The sequence below is a fragment of the Schistocerca americana genome, chromosome 1 (assembly GCF_021461395.2).
Source record: "Schistocerca americana isolate TAMUIC-IGC-003095 chromosome 1, iqSchAmer2.1, whole genome shotgun sequence".
Classification (NCBI taxonomy): Eukaryota; Metazoa; Arthropoda; class Insecta; order Orthoptera; family Acrididae; genus Schistocerca; species Schistocerca americana.
This window is the reverse complement of record NC_060119.1, coordinates 86,568,475-86,586,637: the sequence shown is the minus strand read 5'-3', so window position 1 is coordinate 86,586,637 and position 18,163 is coordinate 86,568,475. Positions and strand designations below refer to the sequence as shown.

General features: G+C 43.1%; 1 protein-coding gene across 1 annotated transcript in view; it reads left to right on the top strand.

Moving 5' to 3' along the window:
- Window positions 1-18,163, top strand: part of LOC124598048 — a 30,380-nt gene that overhangs the window by 1,512 nt on the left and 10,705 nt on the right. Inside the window, exons 4-5 of the mRNA XM_047135979.1 lie at window positions 6,716-6,989; window positions 14,745-14,947. Coding sequence (XP_046991935.1) covers window positions 6,716-6,989; window positions 14,745-14,947 — 477 coding nt within the window. The remainder of the gene's footprint in view (window positions 1-6,715; window positions 6,990-14,744; window positions 14,948-18,163) is intronic.

Below are 18,163 nucleotides of genomic sequence, written 5' to 3'. Positions count from 1 at the left end.
ATTCCCAGAATTTTATTTCATAAATGTTATCCTCACTTGAAATTATTGTTACCTGTGAGCTTTTGAATTACGGACCAAAAATGCGAAGATGTTAATATTTTAGAAGTGATGTGGCTGTTGATAGCAACATTTTTATTTTCCTTTCTGAAGGAACATTTTAAGATACGATAAAACATGTTTTGCCATTTGCTATTTCAGTTCCTGCTGAATAAAAGAATGTATGGACACTGAGTTTTGTGCCACAGATATCCTTCACATATGGAATGAGTTTTTCTTGATACTGGTGTTGGTCCTATGACAAATATTTTGCTTTGTTACTGGAGATTTTACATATTGTTATTCTGGTAACATGGCATATTTTAGTTACCCACTATCTGTTTGTGAATTTGTACTTTGTTTTTTACATATTATGCAGTAGGTGCTTTATTATTTATTTAGTGCCTGTATATCACATTCTTGATATTGGACTTGTCAAAGTACAGAACAGTATAAATTATTACATACCTATATCATGTACAAAATCTTATCATTGGTATCAACACATCTCTCTAACAAAACATTATTCTGCTTACATACATATAGAAGAAAAGCTTGCAAAACCCCTTGATTGATATTACTAAAACTATTAAATACCAGTACTTCAGTTAACTAGACATAGTAACATACAGCACAAAAGCTAGGTGCATAATTTCATACAATACATACATGGATGAAAGAAGTTCGGTTTTATCTAGCTATGGTTGATAATTATGAATTTTTGTTTAGAGAGTTATGAAGTAGATCCACAGATTTGAGCAAAACTCCAGGTATTCATTAATGCTGTAGAATCTGTTGTTTATTAGATTTTTAGTTCTTTTTTTGAATGTATTACTGGTTGGTATTTTCTTGATGCTATTTGGCAAAGCACTGTACAGAATTTTTGGTTTGTAAACAGCACTGTCCTGATATTGACTTTCTGTGTGCATCCCTACGATAGTTAACCCTGTTCCTTGTTTGATAATGGTGGATCTCACTATTCAAAGGTGAAACTTGATGGCTTTTAATGAAGCATATGCTTCCAAATTTAAATATAGATTGTAAAGTTATGATGTTTAATTCCTTAAAGATACCTCTACATGGTGCCCTGTAAGCAACATCACTTACTAATCTTAAAGTTTTCTTTTGGAGCTTAAAAGACTGCTACGCAAAAGAGGTATTTCCCCAGAACACTATTCCATACTTCATTAACTATAAATGTATGCGTAATAAGCACTAAACACTGTTTCAGTATTGCAGCAATCTGAAAGCATTCTCAATATGTAACAGTACTTGCTTAATTTTTTGTTAAGCATTTCTACATGTTTTCCCATCTTAGATGTCCCCCTGCGGGTCCGGGGTAAGAATAGGCCCGAGGTATTCCTGCCTGTCATAAGAGGCGACTAAAAGGAGTTTCAACCGTTTCGGCCTTCCATGTAATGGTCCCCCTTGGGGTTTGACCTCCATTTTTCAAAATTCTACAGAAGTACGAGCCTTTTGGGGAAGGACACCTTACGTGGTGTATCACTGCTCCTCAGTGCACTAAAACCTTGGCACTCAGCATTGTAACGGCGTTGTAACCATACCCACTATTCAACAAATTGGGCCTAAACGCCTGATGGGTTGTAAAAGTTACGCCCATAGTGCGTCCCCATCTGCACCTATGATCGTGATGGACTTTCCATGGCACCCGAAATCCAGCATGGTAGCCAGCCTGTTGTGGTGGGGTCGTCATGTACCCTCTAGGTTGTAGCCCCCTGACAACACAGGGATTGTACTGCCAATACCTGAGCTGCACCCTCCCCACGTCGGCCAAGGAGTAGATGCCCATCTCCTTGGGGCATCAGGACTCCCGGCAATGGTCATCCTGCCAGGTGGCCCTTGCTGAGGCTGGGTGGCGCCCATGGGGAAAGCCCCTGGTCGGAGTGGGTGGTATCGGGGCGGACGTTTCGCAGATGAAACGTCAACACGTATCAGGTCGCTCTGCGGCCGAGTCTTTCAAAAGGAGAGGCACTGTTTCTAGTTCTGGTTCTCCTGCCCTTTCCCCCTTGGCCACTCCCTGGGAGGAGGGACAGGCCCGCCGGCTTGGGGCGAAGTACTTCCCCCGCTATTTGGTCTGTTCTCGGACCGATGGGGGGACGTTCGCCACCTCCAAGCCCATGTCCTTTGTTCAGCACATCGAGGACATCTTCGGGGAAATCTAGGCTCTCAGCAAAATGCGTTCAGGGTCCGTTCTTCTCAAGACCACCTCCGCCACACAGTCGGCGGCGCTCCAGGCGTGCGACCGACTAGGGGACATCCCAGTATCCATTGTCCCACATCTGGCACTGAATAGGACGCAGGGTGTTATTTTTCATCGTGACCTCCTGCTGCAATCTGATGAGGAGCTCAGGGCCAACCTGGAGCGCCGAGACGTGCATTTCGTCTGGCAGGTCCAGCACGGCCCCAAAGACCGTCGCATCGACACCGGGGCCTTTATCCTCGCCTTCGAGGGGGACGTTCTCCCGGAGAAGGTAAAGGTGATGTGCTACTGGTGCGACGTGCGACCTTACGTCCCACCTCCTATGCACTGTTTTCGTTTGTTTGCGCTTTGGGCACATATCGTCACGGTGTGAGGCTGAGCCCCTTTGTGGCGATTGTGGACGTCCTCTTCGTGAGGAACATACATGCACCCCACCACCTCGGTGCGTTAATTGTCCTGGCATCCACTCGCCTAGATCCTTAGACTGCCCTGCGTATGAGAAGGAGAAGAAGATTCAAGAACTCAAAACTTTGGATCGTCTCTCTTATTCTGAGGCCAGGAAGAAGTATGACCGTCTCCATCCCGTGACGTTGACCACTTCGTTTGCCTCCGTCGTGTCCACTCCTTCCACGGTATCCTCACCCCTATCCTGTCCCCCCTCCACCTCCTCCCCCCATCCGGGGTCTATGCCTCTGCCTCTCAAATCCCTCCCTTCCAAATCCTCCTCCCCCGCGGCCCCCGCCCCCTCTGCCCCAGGGGCCACCCTTCCTCCTCCTCCTCCTCCCCCCTGAGAAGCGATCCTCTTCTCAGGCGTCCATCGGCGAAACGTTGCGGACCCCGGCTTCCGAGGTCCAGACCACTATCCCTGTGCCTCCTCTGACTTCCAAGAAGGCCTCCAAAAAGAAGTCTCTATCCCCCTCTCCACCCCGGCGCGTTTCGTCAGACGCTCCATCTGGGAGTCGCTGCTCCTGGCCGTCCTTAGTTTCACCGGGACACTCTGCTGCCAGGTGCTCAGCTGGCCTCTCGTCGACAAATGATGCTGCCCCTCCTACGCAACCCGGGACAGCGGCCGCAGATGGCGACGACTCGATGGAACAGGATACGCCTCCCACCGGTTGTAGCGTTGTTCCCTCGAAACCTGGCCCTCCGCAGCCGTCGAGGTGACCAGCTCTTCCCCCGTCTCGTTTCCCCCCCTCTTTTTTTTTTTTTTTTTTTTTTTTTTTTTTTTTTTTTTTTTTTTTTTTTTTTTTTTTTTTTTTTACTAACGATGGCATTGTTACATTGGAACATAGGAGGTATTCGATCTAATCTGGAGGAATTACAACTGCTCCTCGGCCTGCACTGTCCGCTTGTCCTTGGTCTCCAGGAAACCAAGTTGCGCCCAACTGACTGTATTGCCTTTACCCACTATACCTCGGAGCGGTATGACCTCACCCCTGTGGACGGTATCCCAGCTCATGGTGGGGGTCGTGTTGCTCGTTCGGGACAATATCTATCACCATCCCATCCCATTGACCACCCCACTCCAAGCAATAGCTGTCCGTATTTCTGCTTTTACTTTTTCAGTTTGTACCATCTACACTGCGTAATCCGCAGTTAGTCGGGCTGACATGATGCACGTGATTGTTCAGCTTCCTCCGCCGTTTTTATTGTTTGGCGACTTCAATGCCCATCATCCCCTTTGGGGCTCTCCTGCATCCTGTCAACGAGGCTCCCTCTTGGCGGATGTCTTCAACCATCTCAATCTTGTCTGCCTCAATACTTGCGCCTCGACTTTCCTCTCGGACTCTACTCGTACCTACTCCCACTTGGACCTTTCGATCTGTTCTACCACTCTTGCCCGTCGGTTCGAGTGGTATGTCCTTTCTGACACCTATTCGAGCGACCACTTCCCCTGTGTCGTTCGTCTCCTGCACTAACACCCCATCCCCACGTCCTTCGAGCTGGAACATACCGAAAGCTGACTGGGGACTTTACTCCTCCCTGGCGACCTTTCCGGACCACGATTTTCTCAGTTGTGACAGTCAGGTCGAATACCTCATGGCTGTTTTCATCAATGCTGCCGGATGTTCCATTCCTCGTACTACCTCTTCTTCACGTCGCGTTTCCGTCCCCTGGTGGAATGAGGCTTGTAGGGACGCTATCTGTGCTCGACGATGTGCTTTACACACCTTTTGCCGCCATCCTACGTTGGAGAATTGTATTGGAAACAAACGACTCCGAGCGCAATGCCGTAGAGTCATCAAAGACAGCAAAAAAGCTTGTTGGGCCTCTTTCACCAGCTCCTAATGTCTCAGGCTCTCTTTTTGTCGATGACTTCGCGATCTACTGCAGTGCCCGGAGAACATGCCTCCTGGAGCGCTGCCTTCAGCGTTGTCTAGACAGCCTATACTCATGGAGCGTGGCAAATGGCTTCCGGTTCTCTGAAGAGAAGATGGTTTGTATCAACTTTTGGCAATATAAAGCGTTCCTTCCGCCATCCTTACATCTCGGTCCCGTTGTTCTCCCATTCGTGGAAACAACTAGGTTTCTAGGGCTCACGTTGGACAGGAAACTGTGTTGGTCTCCACACGTCTCTTATTTGGCGGCCCGTTGTACACGTTCCCCTAATGTCCTCCGAGTTCTTAGTGGTTCATCTTGGGGAGCGGATCGCACTGTCCTGCTTCACTTGTATCGGTCCATAGTCTGATCGAAGCTGGATTATGGGAGCTTCGTCTACTCGTCTTCTCGGCCATCCCTCTTATGCCGTCTCAACTCCATCCACCATCGTGGGTTACGTCTTGCGACCGGAGCCTTCTACACTAGTCCCGTCGAGAGTCTTTATGCTGAAGCTCCCGAATTACCATTGACCTACTGATGCGATGTACTGCTGTGTCGGTATGCCTGCCAGCTGTTGTCAATGCCCGACCACCCCTCTTATCAGTCCTCCTTTGCCGATTCTCTCGACCGTCAGTACGGGTTGTATGTGTCTGCCCTGCTGCCCCCTGGAGTCCGCTTCCGTCGCCTGCTTCGACAATTGGATTTTGCCCTCCCTACCACCTTCAGAGAGGGTGAGAGCCTGACACCACCTTGGCTCCAGGCTCAGGTTCATATTTATCTCGACCTCAGCTCACTCCCGAAGGAGGGTACTCCGGCTGCAGTGTATTGCTCACGGTTTGTCGAACTTCGTGCTCGACTTGCCGGTCACACCTTTATTTACACCGATGGCTCCAAAACTGACGATGGTGTCGGCTGTGCCTTTGTCGTTGGGGCCGTCACCTTCAAATACTGGCTCCTCGACCAATGTTCGAGCTTAACGGCCAAGCTTTTTGCTCTCCATCAGGCCGTTCAGTATGCCCGCCGCCACCGCCATTCATCGTATGTACTCTGCTCTGATTCACTCAGTGCTCTTCAGAGCCTTGGAGCTCCCTATCCGGTCCATCCCTTGGTACAACGGATCCAGCAGTCCCTCCATTCTTTCGCTGATAATGGTTCTCCTGTCAGCTTTCTGTGGGTTCCCGGCCATGTAGGAGTGCCGGGGAATGAGGCTGCTGATGCTGCAGCCAAGGCTGCAGTCCTCCTGCCTCAGCCAGCCTCCCATTGTGTCCCGTCATCTGACGTTCGTGGGGTTGTTTGTAAGAGGCTTGTGTCGTTGTGGTGGGATGCTTGGTCATCCCTCCAAGGAAACAAGCTCCGGGCAGTAAAACCGCTCCAAACTGCTTGGACGACCTCCTCCCGACCGTCTTGGCGAGAAGAGGTCCTTTTGACGAGGTTGCGGATTGGGCATTGCCGATTTAGCCACCGCTACCTGCTCTCCGGTGACCCAGCCCCGCAGTGCCCTTGTGGTCAAGCATTAACAGTGCGCCATGTTTTATTGTCGTGTCCCCGCTTTAGTCAATCTCGTGTTGTCCTGTCCCTGCCATCTACTTTACCGGATATTTTAGCTGATGACGCTCGAGCAGCTGCTCGTGTTCTGCATTTTATAACTTTGACTGGCTTGTCCAAAGACATCTAACTTTTTACTTATTTTATCTGCATCTTTGTACGGATTTTCTGGTGTCCCCCCTCCCCTTGAGTTTTACTAGATTCCATGTGTACTAACACTTGTGACTGGGCGCTAATGACCTCCGTAGTTGAGCGCCCTTAAACCCCACCAAAAAAAAAAAAAAATCTTAGATGCTAATCCACCCATAATCCTAAAAATTTTATGTGATTCTTTTGCCGAATTTGGCTAATCGATAATTTGAATTTTACATGTTTCTTACAAATGTTCGTACACCAAGAAGGGATTTCTCATTAATTATTCTAAAAGGTACACATTTTTCTAGATTTTGTTGACTTCATTTCTTTGTTGTTGTCACTACCGTATTAAATAATTCCTCTTGGGGAAAAAAGTATTGTTTGTATCAAAATGTTAAAGACACTGTAAGATTTGAGTGACTGTCAAGAGTTTACCTCTGTGCTGTTTTCTCCTCACAGATGTGTCTGAAGTTCTTAGAGGCTACTGATCATGGAAACTACCTTAAATCTGTAAAAGAACTGATGCATTTGTACTTAATAGCTACACAAGAAGTCCTAGATAAAATTATTCCTGCTGCTGACATTGTGCATGCCAATAAAGCAGCAAATACAACTGAGTCACACAATGTAAAGTTCCATAGTGTGTTTGGAAGAGTAAATGAACAGCTGACAAAAATTGAAGTGCTGAACATGGATGAACATAATCGAACCAAAAGAGAACTAGGATCCTCTGGTAAGAATTTTTCAAAATATTTTCAAACAAAACTAGAGACAATAAATCAGTTGGTTGGAATAGTGTCTACAGTGGTGAATGTAAATGAATAGTTAGTGCGCTATCAGTACCTGACTAGCATGTAACTATTTGCAAAGTCTGTCTCACACAGTTTGAACTTGTAATTCATTTCAAAATCTTCTGTTGATCCTAAAGAGAATAAGCATTGAGTCTGTGGAATGAGTCAAGATAATCATTGACAAGACGCACAGAACATGTAGAACTTAACCAGTACACATTATTAACAAAGTATGGCTTAACTTTAAACTAATATTTGCCACTACACCAGGTAAATGTAATCTTGTAAATCAACAGGACAGCTGTTAGTTTCAAACCTCTCAGTAATGCAAAATAGTTGTTTTATATCTCATACTGGTAGCTCACTATTTGAGAGTACAGAGGCATTTCTCAAAGAAAATAGTTACATCTGTAACAAAGACATATATATGATGCACTACTAATGGTCATGCAGCTTTACAATGAACACTGGTGGTGGTGGTGGTGGTGGTGGTGGTGGTGGTGGTGGTGGTGGTGGGATCAGCAGTCCTCTTGGTGCTGTTGGAGAGAAGTAGCCTATGTGCTGGCACTGGATTTTGTTCTATCTCCTGTTCATCCATAGTTACACACACTAACTTGTGCAAGCATTCATCAGTCATTTTCATGATATAGATATTCAGTCAACACTTACTAAAGACAGCAAAAGGCAATGACAGTTCTCCTCAAAGACCTCATCCATGGTGGTAATGTGAAATTCCTACACTTCCCCGATATTAAATTCTTGAGTGTGGGAGGAATGTAATTTTAAAAACTAACTACACAGCTAATAAGCATTTTAATCTCTGAATCAAAATATTCAGATAATTTGGGGAAATAGTGGTTGATAAGGTATAGTTTTAATTTTCTTCTGCAATTTCCTACTCAATGGTTCTTATTAAATAGGAGCTGGTTGAATGCCTTTACGCAACAGTATCTCAACCCATGACAAGTAAGCAAAGCACACTTAAAAATTCATTTTTGAGTAATGTATGTGATTGTGTAATTCATGCTTCAATTAAGTTGATTTTCATTTTATGAGTAACAAAAGTGCAGATTGTACTGCAAAGTGACTGTAAAGTGAAAATGCAAATAACTTTAAAGAGGTTTCTGGAACATCGGTGGTGATATACTTACTGCAATGTTTTAATTGCATGCTTCTGCACTTCATATCCCTTTATTTCAGTCATCAGTTATTTTTGTATAGCAAAATTTTTCTACTACTGAGCATCTCATTCCCTAACTAATCCCCCTCAGTATCACCTGATTTGTTTTGACTAACACTCCTTTATCCTTGTTTTACTTCCATTGGTTTTCTTTTTGTAACCATTGTTCATGATACTAAATTTCCTGTTTGTCTGGGCTTCAAAGTTTGCTGTTTCACAGAATTAAAATATTGTCATATGTCAAAATATTCCTTTTTCAAATTTCTCTTTGGTTGCCTTCACTGCCTGCCCAGTGTTCAGATTAAGAACATCAGAGATAGGCTACAACCTTGTCAAACCCTTCTCAAGTACTGCTTCCCTTTCCTATCCTACAGCTGTTATAACTGAAATCTGGTTTCCTTAAAAGTTGTAACCTTTGACTTCTTGTATTTTATCTCTGCTGCTGAAAGAATTTGAGCCCCTTACAGTCAGTGTTGTCAAACTTCCTTTAAATATGGAAATGCTAGAAATGTAGATTTCTTTTTGAAATTATGGCTAACAAAACTGAAGTTCAGAAATATTAACACTTATCATAGCTTGTCTTGTTTACAGCTGTGATCATATCACCATTCTTGAAATCTGAGGGTATCTACCTGTTCCTTATCTCCTACACAACAACAACAACAACAACAGTTTTATAATGTTTGTGCTTGCAAACATCTTAAGAATTCTGAGGCAATATCCATCCTGGATGTGTAGTTTTTCAGTGCTCCATAAAGTTTCTCATAGTATCACACCTACCATTCCACCTGCATCTACTCTTTCCACAATATAACCTTAAAATTTTCTTTATGTAGCCCTCCTACCTTTCATCCTTACCTTCTTTGCTTGGTACTGGATTGAAATATGATCTCTTGATATTCATACACCTGTTTGCCTGGGGAGAAAAGGATACTTTAACTTAACTGTAAGTGGCATCTGTGAATCCCATTGCCATGCTATACACTTGTTCTGCTTTGCCCTTTGCACTTTATCATTCTCACTTCTCATATATTATATTTCCTTCTGCATTTGTTACTTTTATATTTCCTCTGTTCATCAATAAAATACACACCTACGCACCACCTTTCCCCCCCGTGCTGCACATGTTCTTTCCTACCCTCTCCCACCATCCAAATTGGCTAGAGAGTAAGTGTTGCTCTGGCCATGTTGTGGGTGTTCATCTTTTGTGTGTCTGGGTGTGTCCTGTGTTAGAAAAACAGCCAGAGATCAAAACCTAGTGAACAGGTTTCTGTTAAGTTTCTCTCTGTGTTACACATCAGTCTGCTATAAGTGGTTGGTTACATAAATTTTGTACAAGGTATTAGATTAAAACAGCAGCTCAATTGCGTAAAGGGAAGAGGAATGTCTTCATAAGAGGAACTTGCAGGCTGCTTTTGCCAATAGATGTACAATTGAATTTTTCCACATCCTTGTAAGGATGACAGAAATAATGATGTATGTATGAACGATGCACAGATACAAAGAGGACACACATTTTCAATTAACTGTAGGAGCAGATTGTCAGGTGGCAGCAGCAGCAGCCAGCCAGCATTGACAGAAGCAGCAACAGGGAAGTAACCAATTTTGTGACTTTTGTACCTAACCAGGAGTGAATTGTATAATTTCATCTGTGTACTTCAATAGTTCAGTTTCTTGAGTTTGTGTGTGTGTTAATTTAACATCTAATAACACAATCCATATGCTTTCATTTGTGTGAGAAAGTAAACAGATTTTGTGATGTATTAAAAGTTCCAAATCAGGAGTGAACAATTTAGTCTTGCCTGAGTGCTTCGGTAATTCAGTTTTCAAATCTCCATGTATTAGTCTAATTTATTAGACACTGTTCTTGAACCTTCATCAAGGCCTACAGGAGAGCTCTGCAGCGTGTGTCAATGGTCCATTTTTCTGAGTAGTGAAGTTTTCCACATTATTTTTTAGTATGAATAGGGACTGTGACTGTTGTGCACGGATGAGAGCAGAGTTGGTGACACTTCACTGTCGGCACCAGGCTGTGATGGGTTCGGTTACACAGCTTGAAGCTGCAGTGGATGGATATCACTGTTGTGGACTGGCCGTGGGGATCCAACGGATGTCAATCATGTCTGAGTCCTCTGATTGGTCCTCACCAGTGGCCAGCTGAGTTACTGCTCGCACTGAGGTGGACCCCTCACCTGTGACTGAGTGGGAGGTCATGTGGGGGCATGGCAGGTGGTGAAAAACTGCATGTAAGGCCTCCCCAGTTAGTCTGACAAACAGGTTCCAAGTGCTGTCTGTGGCTGACAGTTGCTCAGCCAGATGCAGTTGCCTGCCCTGTTTCAGAGGAAACCTCTCAGCCTGCAAGATCAGGGCAGTCACAGAGGGATGGGATTATTGGTAGCTGGGAGCTCCAATGTTAGGCATGTTAAAGGGCTCCTTAGAGATGGGGCTGCCATGGAGGGTAAGGAAGCCAATGTGCACTCGGTGTGCATACCAGGTGGAGTCATTCCAGATGTGGAATGCGTACTTCTGGATGCCATGAAGAGCTCAGGGTGCAGCCAACTGCAGGTGGTGCCTCACATTGGTACAATGTGTGTTGCTTTGGATCAGAAGAGATTCTCTCTGGTTTTGAGCAGCTAACAGAAGTGGTAAAGGCTGCCAGTCTTGCTTGTGAGATGAAAGCAGATCTTGCCATTTGCAGTAGTTGACAGGACTGATTGCGGACTTCTGGTACAGAGCCAAGTGGACGGTCTGAATCAGAGGCTCAGATGGTTCTGCAACCATGTAGCCTGCAGATTCCTTGACTTGTGCCATAGGGTGGTCAGGTTTTAGGTTCTGCCGAATAGATCTGGCATCGATTATACGCAGGAGGTGGCTACGAGGGTAGCAGTGGCTGTGTAGCATGGAGTGGGCAGTTTTTTAGGTTAGAGGGTCTCCGGAAAACACAAAAGAGCTTCAGTCACAAAGGGTGCAGGCTGAACATAGGAAGAAGGAACCATCAGTATAACAGCTGTAAATTTTTGTAGCTGTGTTGGGAAAGCACAAGAGCTCAGTGCTTATAGATAGCTATGATGCTCAAATTGTTATAGGCACTGAAAGCCAGCTAAAGCTGGAGATAAGTTCAGCTGAATTTTTTGCAAAAAATCTGGCAGTGTTCTGAAAAGTAAGGCTAAACACAGTTGGCAGTGGCATGCTTGTTGTTGTCAGAAGTAGTTTATATTGTCACAAAACTGAAGTATATAGTTTCTGTGAGTTAGTATGGGCAATGGGCATTCTTGGTAACAGGAATAAAATAATAATTCGATCCTTCTACTGACCTCCCAATTCAGATGATACAGTTGCTGAAAGGTTCAAAGAAAACTTGAATGATTTCACACAAAACCCGACATACAATTATAGTTGGTGGTGACTTTAATTTCCCTCGATATGTTGGTGAAAATACATATTTAATTCCAGAGGTACACACACACATCATCACCATACAAAATTAGGCTAAATGCATTCTCTGAAAATTATTTTGAGCAGTTAGTTCATGAGCTCATGCTAACAGTAAATGGTTCTGAAAACACACTTGATCAGTTAGCAACAAATAATCCTGAACTAATAATGAGCACCAAAATGAATACAGGGATTAATGAACACAGGGTTGTTATAGCAAGATTGAATATTGTAACCCCCAAAATCCTACAAAAATGAATTAAAAATATACCTATTCAAAAAAGCAGATAAATATTCACATGACATCTTTCTGAGAAAATCTCCAATCCTTCCAAATTAACAATGTAAGTGTAGACCAGATGGATGTGGCTTGAATTCAGAGAAATAGTATAAGCAGCAATTGATTTGTACCAGATAAATTAACGAATAATGGAGCTGGTCCTCCAAGATACACACAACGGGTCAGAACACTGTTGCAGAAACAACAAAAAGACAGACCAAATTTAAACTGACACAAAATCTCAAAGATTGGTGATCTTTTACCAAAGCTCAATATTTAGCATGGACTTAAATGCAAGATGCTGATAATAGCTTCCACAATGAAACCTGGTAGAAAATCCAAAGTGATTCTGGCTGGATGTGAAGCATACTAGTGGCAAGAAGCAATGAAAGCCTTCTCACAGCAATGGAAATAAAACTGATGACAGTGCTGACAATGCAGAGTTACTAAACACAGCCTGGCAAAATTTCTTCACCAAAGAAGGTGAAATAAATATTCCAGAATTTGAATCAGGAACATTTGCCAACATAAGTAATGTCAAAGTAGATGTCTTTGGAGTAGTGAAGCAACTTACATCACTTAACAAAAGCAAGTTTTCCTGTCCAGACTGTACGTCAGTCAGGTTCCTTTCATATTATGCTGTTAAAATAGCTCCATACTTAACAGCCTCACGCAGGCCTCCACTCAATGAATGATCCACACCCAAATACTGGAAAGTTGCACAGGTCACATCAATATTCAAGAAAAGTTGTAGGAGTAAGCCACTAAATTAAGGACCATATCATTGTCAATATGCATCAGGAGTTTGAAACATATTTTGTGTTCAAACATTATGTATTACCTTGAAGAGAATAGTCTGTTGACACACAGTCAACACAGATTTAGAAAACATAATTCTTGTGAAACACAATTAGCTCTTCATTCCCATGAAGTGTTGAGTGGTATTGACAAGGGATTTCAAATTGATTCCATATTTCTGCATTTCCACTAGGCTTTTGACACTGTACCACATGAGCATCTTGTACTGAAATTGTGTACTTACATCTCAGTTACGTGACTGGATTTGTGATTTCCTGTCGGGGAGGTCACAGTTCTAGTAATTGATGGAAAGTCATTGTATAAAAGAGATGTGATTTCTGGCATTCTCCAAGGTAGTGTTGTAGGCCCTTAGCTGTTCCTTGTCTATGTAAACGTTTCAGGAGACAATCTGAGCAGCCATCTTGCAGATGATGCTGCCATTTTTTGAGTAGTAGTCATCAGAAGATCAAAACAAATTGCAAAACAGATTTACAAAAGATATCTGTATGGTGCAAAAATTGGCAATTGCCCCTAAATAACAAAAAGATTGAGGTCATACACAATAGTGTTAAAAGGAATCCGTTGAACTTCAGTTACATGATAAATCAGTCAGATCTAAAGGCCTTAAATTCAACTAAATACCTAGGAATTACAATTATGAAAAACTTAAATTGGAAGGAACACACAGAAAATGTTGTGGGGAAGGCTAACCAAAGACTGCATTTTATTGGCAGGACACTTAGAAAATGCAACAAATCTACTAAAGAGATTGCCTGTATTATGCTTGTCTGTCTTCTTAGAATACTGCTGCATGGTGTGGGATCCATACCAGATAGGATTGACGGAGTACATGGAGAACTGTCTGCCAGGCTCTTGAATGTCATTTGCAGAGTATCAATGTAGATGGTGTTTTAGAGTATCATGCTGATGTAGTTTTGTCTTCCATTGTACTATAACTTTTACATTCTCCATTCAGCCCATGAATTCCAGCAGTGTATAATGTTCTGAGAAAAATGAATTTTTATGCAATAAAAATGAAACAGTGAAAATGAGGTATAAATTTTACGTTTACTTTGTTGCTTCTTACAGGTCATTTAATGTACTGAAAATGCTTTCTGGTTGTAATGTGTTAGATTTCATTCATTGTTATATACCTTGCTGAAACTGCTACAGACTGGATCATACACCCACTGATACATAGTTCCTCACACTAGTTAGTTTCTAGGCAAAGTCTGAAAGAGTAGTTTGTCCAACAATAATGGAAATTCATGGGTGGAATATTACTAAAAATAAGGGAAAGGCAATCACCTTCCTATAACAAACTGATGTGTGAGGCACAGAGAAACACAACAGAAAACAGTATTCACACTAGCCTTTTGAGTTCTGTCACTTTCTGTAACAAAATTACATCCATTTGCACACAACCATGCAGACACCCTAACTCATCAGGTGATGAACATTTGGGTGGCTGTGGTTGTGTGGATCTCTTTACTAGAAAAGGAGCATTAGCTGAAAAGCTAGTGTGAATACTGTTTTCTGTTATGTTTTTCTATGTTTCACACGTGTGGTATAAGTGGCTTTTCCCCCTTATTTTATATAGGGTGCTTTCCCTGACTGTTAACAATATGTAAGTCTTTTTTCAATGTGCTGCTCAACACCACCTCTGTGGTGATTAGCAATCTAGCTTTTCCTTGTTTCATATCCCTGTCCAATTAAAAAAAAATCCAGTTTCCCTAAATCACTTGCTCCAAATGATGGTATGTATTTTATGAAATGGCTGTATTTTCTTCCAATCCTTCCCCATTTTAGGGTTGTGCTCCATCCCTAATGACCACACTGTTGTTTCCAGTTCCCTGTTGTACTGTTGTACTGTTGTACTGTTGTACTGTTGTACTCAGTGTGCAAGATTTTTACTGAGACACATACATGTAATCTGTGTAAATGTAATCCACCAAATAAGTGAAATCAGTTAATGCACAAATAATGACATTCCTTTTTATGTAGTGGCAGCTTCATCTAAAATTTTTAATCCACAAAATGAGCCTGGTAACAGTTTGAGAGCAGCTGTAATGAACAATGCTCATGAAACAACTGAAGACTCAAAGGTAAAGGAACTCGGCAGCTCACCTATAATAGAGCAGAGCAATGTGGAGGATGAAGATTCTCTTTCTGCTACAGATTTACAGAAAGTAAATATTGTTAGCAATGTAAGTAAATATGGATGTTATATCTGATGTATTTTATATAATACCTGAAGTATTGCATTTAAGAAGAGTATAAGCTGGACCCACCATGGTCACTTAAACAAAATGTTTATAAATTTATTTTCTCATGTTTGTTTTGCAATTAGTGGATCACAATTTTTTATAGATCATTATTGATAGTCCAAAAGCTCATCTAAGAACTTGAAGATTTTCAATACTTCAGATAGTTGGCATTTTCAGCAAGCAATAGGTAAAGCTGGTAGATAATAACAGTGTAAGTTTGGTAATATGTCCAGATAGGTAACAGGTTAATAATCTTGGTTGTATCATAGCTAGTAAATGAAATGGCTGCTTTCAAGTGTGTCCCTATTTTTGTATCCCGCCCGGAAGGCGGCACTTGTCTGCACCTGTAAACTGAAGGGTAGGCCGAATGTAGGAAGTGAGTAGGAGCAGGAAAAGGTGAAAATGCTTCGGTACTGCAATTAGGTTATAACTCTTTTACTTAATTTTGCGTACAGATGAGCACTTAGGTGCGAAGCCGTTCATCCATAAAATCTAACAGCTACTAGTAGTTGGACAAACTACCACTGAAGTAATACAGTCTGTAATTGCTGGCCCCCCTATGAAGTAGAAACAATGTTGCTAAGTCGTCTCCTCTGAATCAAATAGGCTGAAGCTGGCGCGGAGCTCGTAGATCTGCACAGCGCCAGCTAGAGGGCGCTGTCGTCAATGTCTGTGCCATGGTGCCAACCTAAGTACTTATCACCTACGCTGTGGCATCATAGCTGTCGATACCACATCCCTTCCCCCTGAAACGATGCACCGTCAAAAAGTATGGGGGTGCCGCGTGTCTGGGAGCAATATGAAGCAAGGAAAGTCCATAGTGCGCGCTCGCAAGAGTGCGTGGTGCACAACTTGTTCATCTGCGACTTAAATGTATGCACAAAACGTTCAGCCTCACCATTCGACTGGGGGTGGAACGGGGCTGAGGTCAGATGCCAAATGCTGTTAGCAGCACAGAATGCTTCAAACTTGGAGGATACGAATTGGTGGCCATTGTCGGAGACAATAACTTCATGAAGGTCCTCAATACAAAAAATAGACGTCAGAGTCTGAATAGTACTGGCAGGTGTAGCAGAAGACATAGGCACAACAAAAATTAAGTTTCTGTATGCATCAATGACTATCAACCAGTGGGTGTCCCAGAAAGGACCCGCAAAATCAATATGAACGCATGCTGCCAAGGTGCAGCAGGAGTTGGCCACGCAAAGAAGTGCTGGCAGGGAGCAGATTGATGCTCCACGCAAGAGCAACAGTCAGCAAGCAAATTCTCAATTTATCAATGCCAACCCCCAATGACCAGCATGCTACAATTGGACTTCAGATTGCAACGTACAAGGTACAACAACACGAGACTGATCATTGTCAGTTTGTAACAAGATAACACCGTGGTGTACAGAGAAGTTGTGACTTTGCGCAAAGTAACATTGAACAAGTGGGTCACGAATCGTGTAGCAGATTGAGGCCATTGAGTATGAATATACTGCAAAAGAATCTGCAAAGAAGCACTGGCAGTTGTCATGGAAGCAATGCGATGAAAGGAAATCCATTGGAAGACCAGCAGCTAATTCCTTATCTTACAAATAAATAAACATGCAGGACATTCAGAAGAATCAAACAGTTCGTCAGGACCGATAGGCAGACAAGACAAAGCATCAGCGTTGCCATGCTGGGCTGTAGGCAAAAACAAAGTCCAACATTGCAACTTTTGTGCAATATGGGCCGGAACTGGCTATGATGGGTGGGACGACAATGTCAAAGGCTTATGGTCAGTGACCAAATAGAACTTTCGACCATACAAAAATCATGAAACTTAGTCACTCCATATACAATAGCTAAAGCGTCTTTCTCAATTTGAGAATAGTTTCACTGGGCAGAATTGAGCAACTTAGATGCAAAAGCGATCAGGCAATCAACAGAATTAATGCGGTGCGAGACCGGTGCCAATGCCGTACAAAGATGCATTGACAGCCAAAACAATTGGTTTGGAGGGATCGAAAAGAATCACAGTTATCACTCAACAAAGCAGATTTTAGGTTGTGGAAATCAGCATCACATTCTGAAGACCAAACAAAAGGAACGCTCTTACGCCGAAGGCGATGCAAAGGTGCTGCAATCTGCGCTGCATTTGGTATAAACTGAATATAATAGGTAATTTTGCCCAACACAGACTGAAATTCTTTAAAGTTCCTGGGTGCTGGCAAGTATCTAATCCCACTGAGATGTGATGGCGAGGGGTGGGTACCCTGTCCATTAATCATATGTCCTAAATACTGAATCCCAAATAGTTCAAATGGCTCTGAGCACTATGGGGCTTAACATCTGTGGTCATCAGTCACCTAGAACTTAGAACTACTTAAACCTAACTAACCTAAGGACGTCACACACATCCATGCCCGAGGCAGGATTCGAACCTGTGCCGTAGCGGTTCCAGACTGAAGCGCCTAGAACCACACGGCCACGCCGGCCACCACTGAATCTCAGTTTGAAAAATTTGCACTTGTCTCTTTTACACTTTAGTCCTGCCTGCAAAAGTACAGAAAATAAGGCACGCAAATTCTGCAGATGTTCATCAGGGGTGCGACATGATAAAACTATATCATCCAGATAATTGGAACAACCAGGGACAGTGGCACACAACTGCTACAAATAAGACTGAAAAATAGGAGCCAAAGCACACTTGAACTGAAGGTGGTGAAACTTGAACAATCCTAGGTGAGTGTTGATCACAAAATAGTGTCGAGATTGTTCGTCGAGCGGAATCTGAAAGTATGCGTCCCGCAAGCCAATTGTGGAAAAGAAAGATTCGAGTGCACACGGAGGCTTTCCGGCAGTCGTTCTTCCCACGAACCATACACGACTGGAAGTGCCCTCCGCCACACACCGTTGGGTGGCTTGCGTAGTATAAATGTAGATGTAGATCAAAAATGTCTTCAGGACACAGTAAGGGAAAAGTAGCTACCACTGTCTGGGGATTTACTGTACACTTAGTCAGCACAAATACGGAGACAATTGTTTGGTTACTTCACACACACATTATAGGCGAAGCCCATGATGAAGCAGAAACAAGGTTCAATGACACCACTGTCTTGCAAATGCGTAAGTTCAGCAGCTACGGCATCGTGCGGTGTAAGCGGTACAGGGCATGAGCGCCAGAAA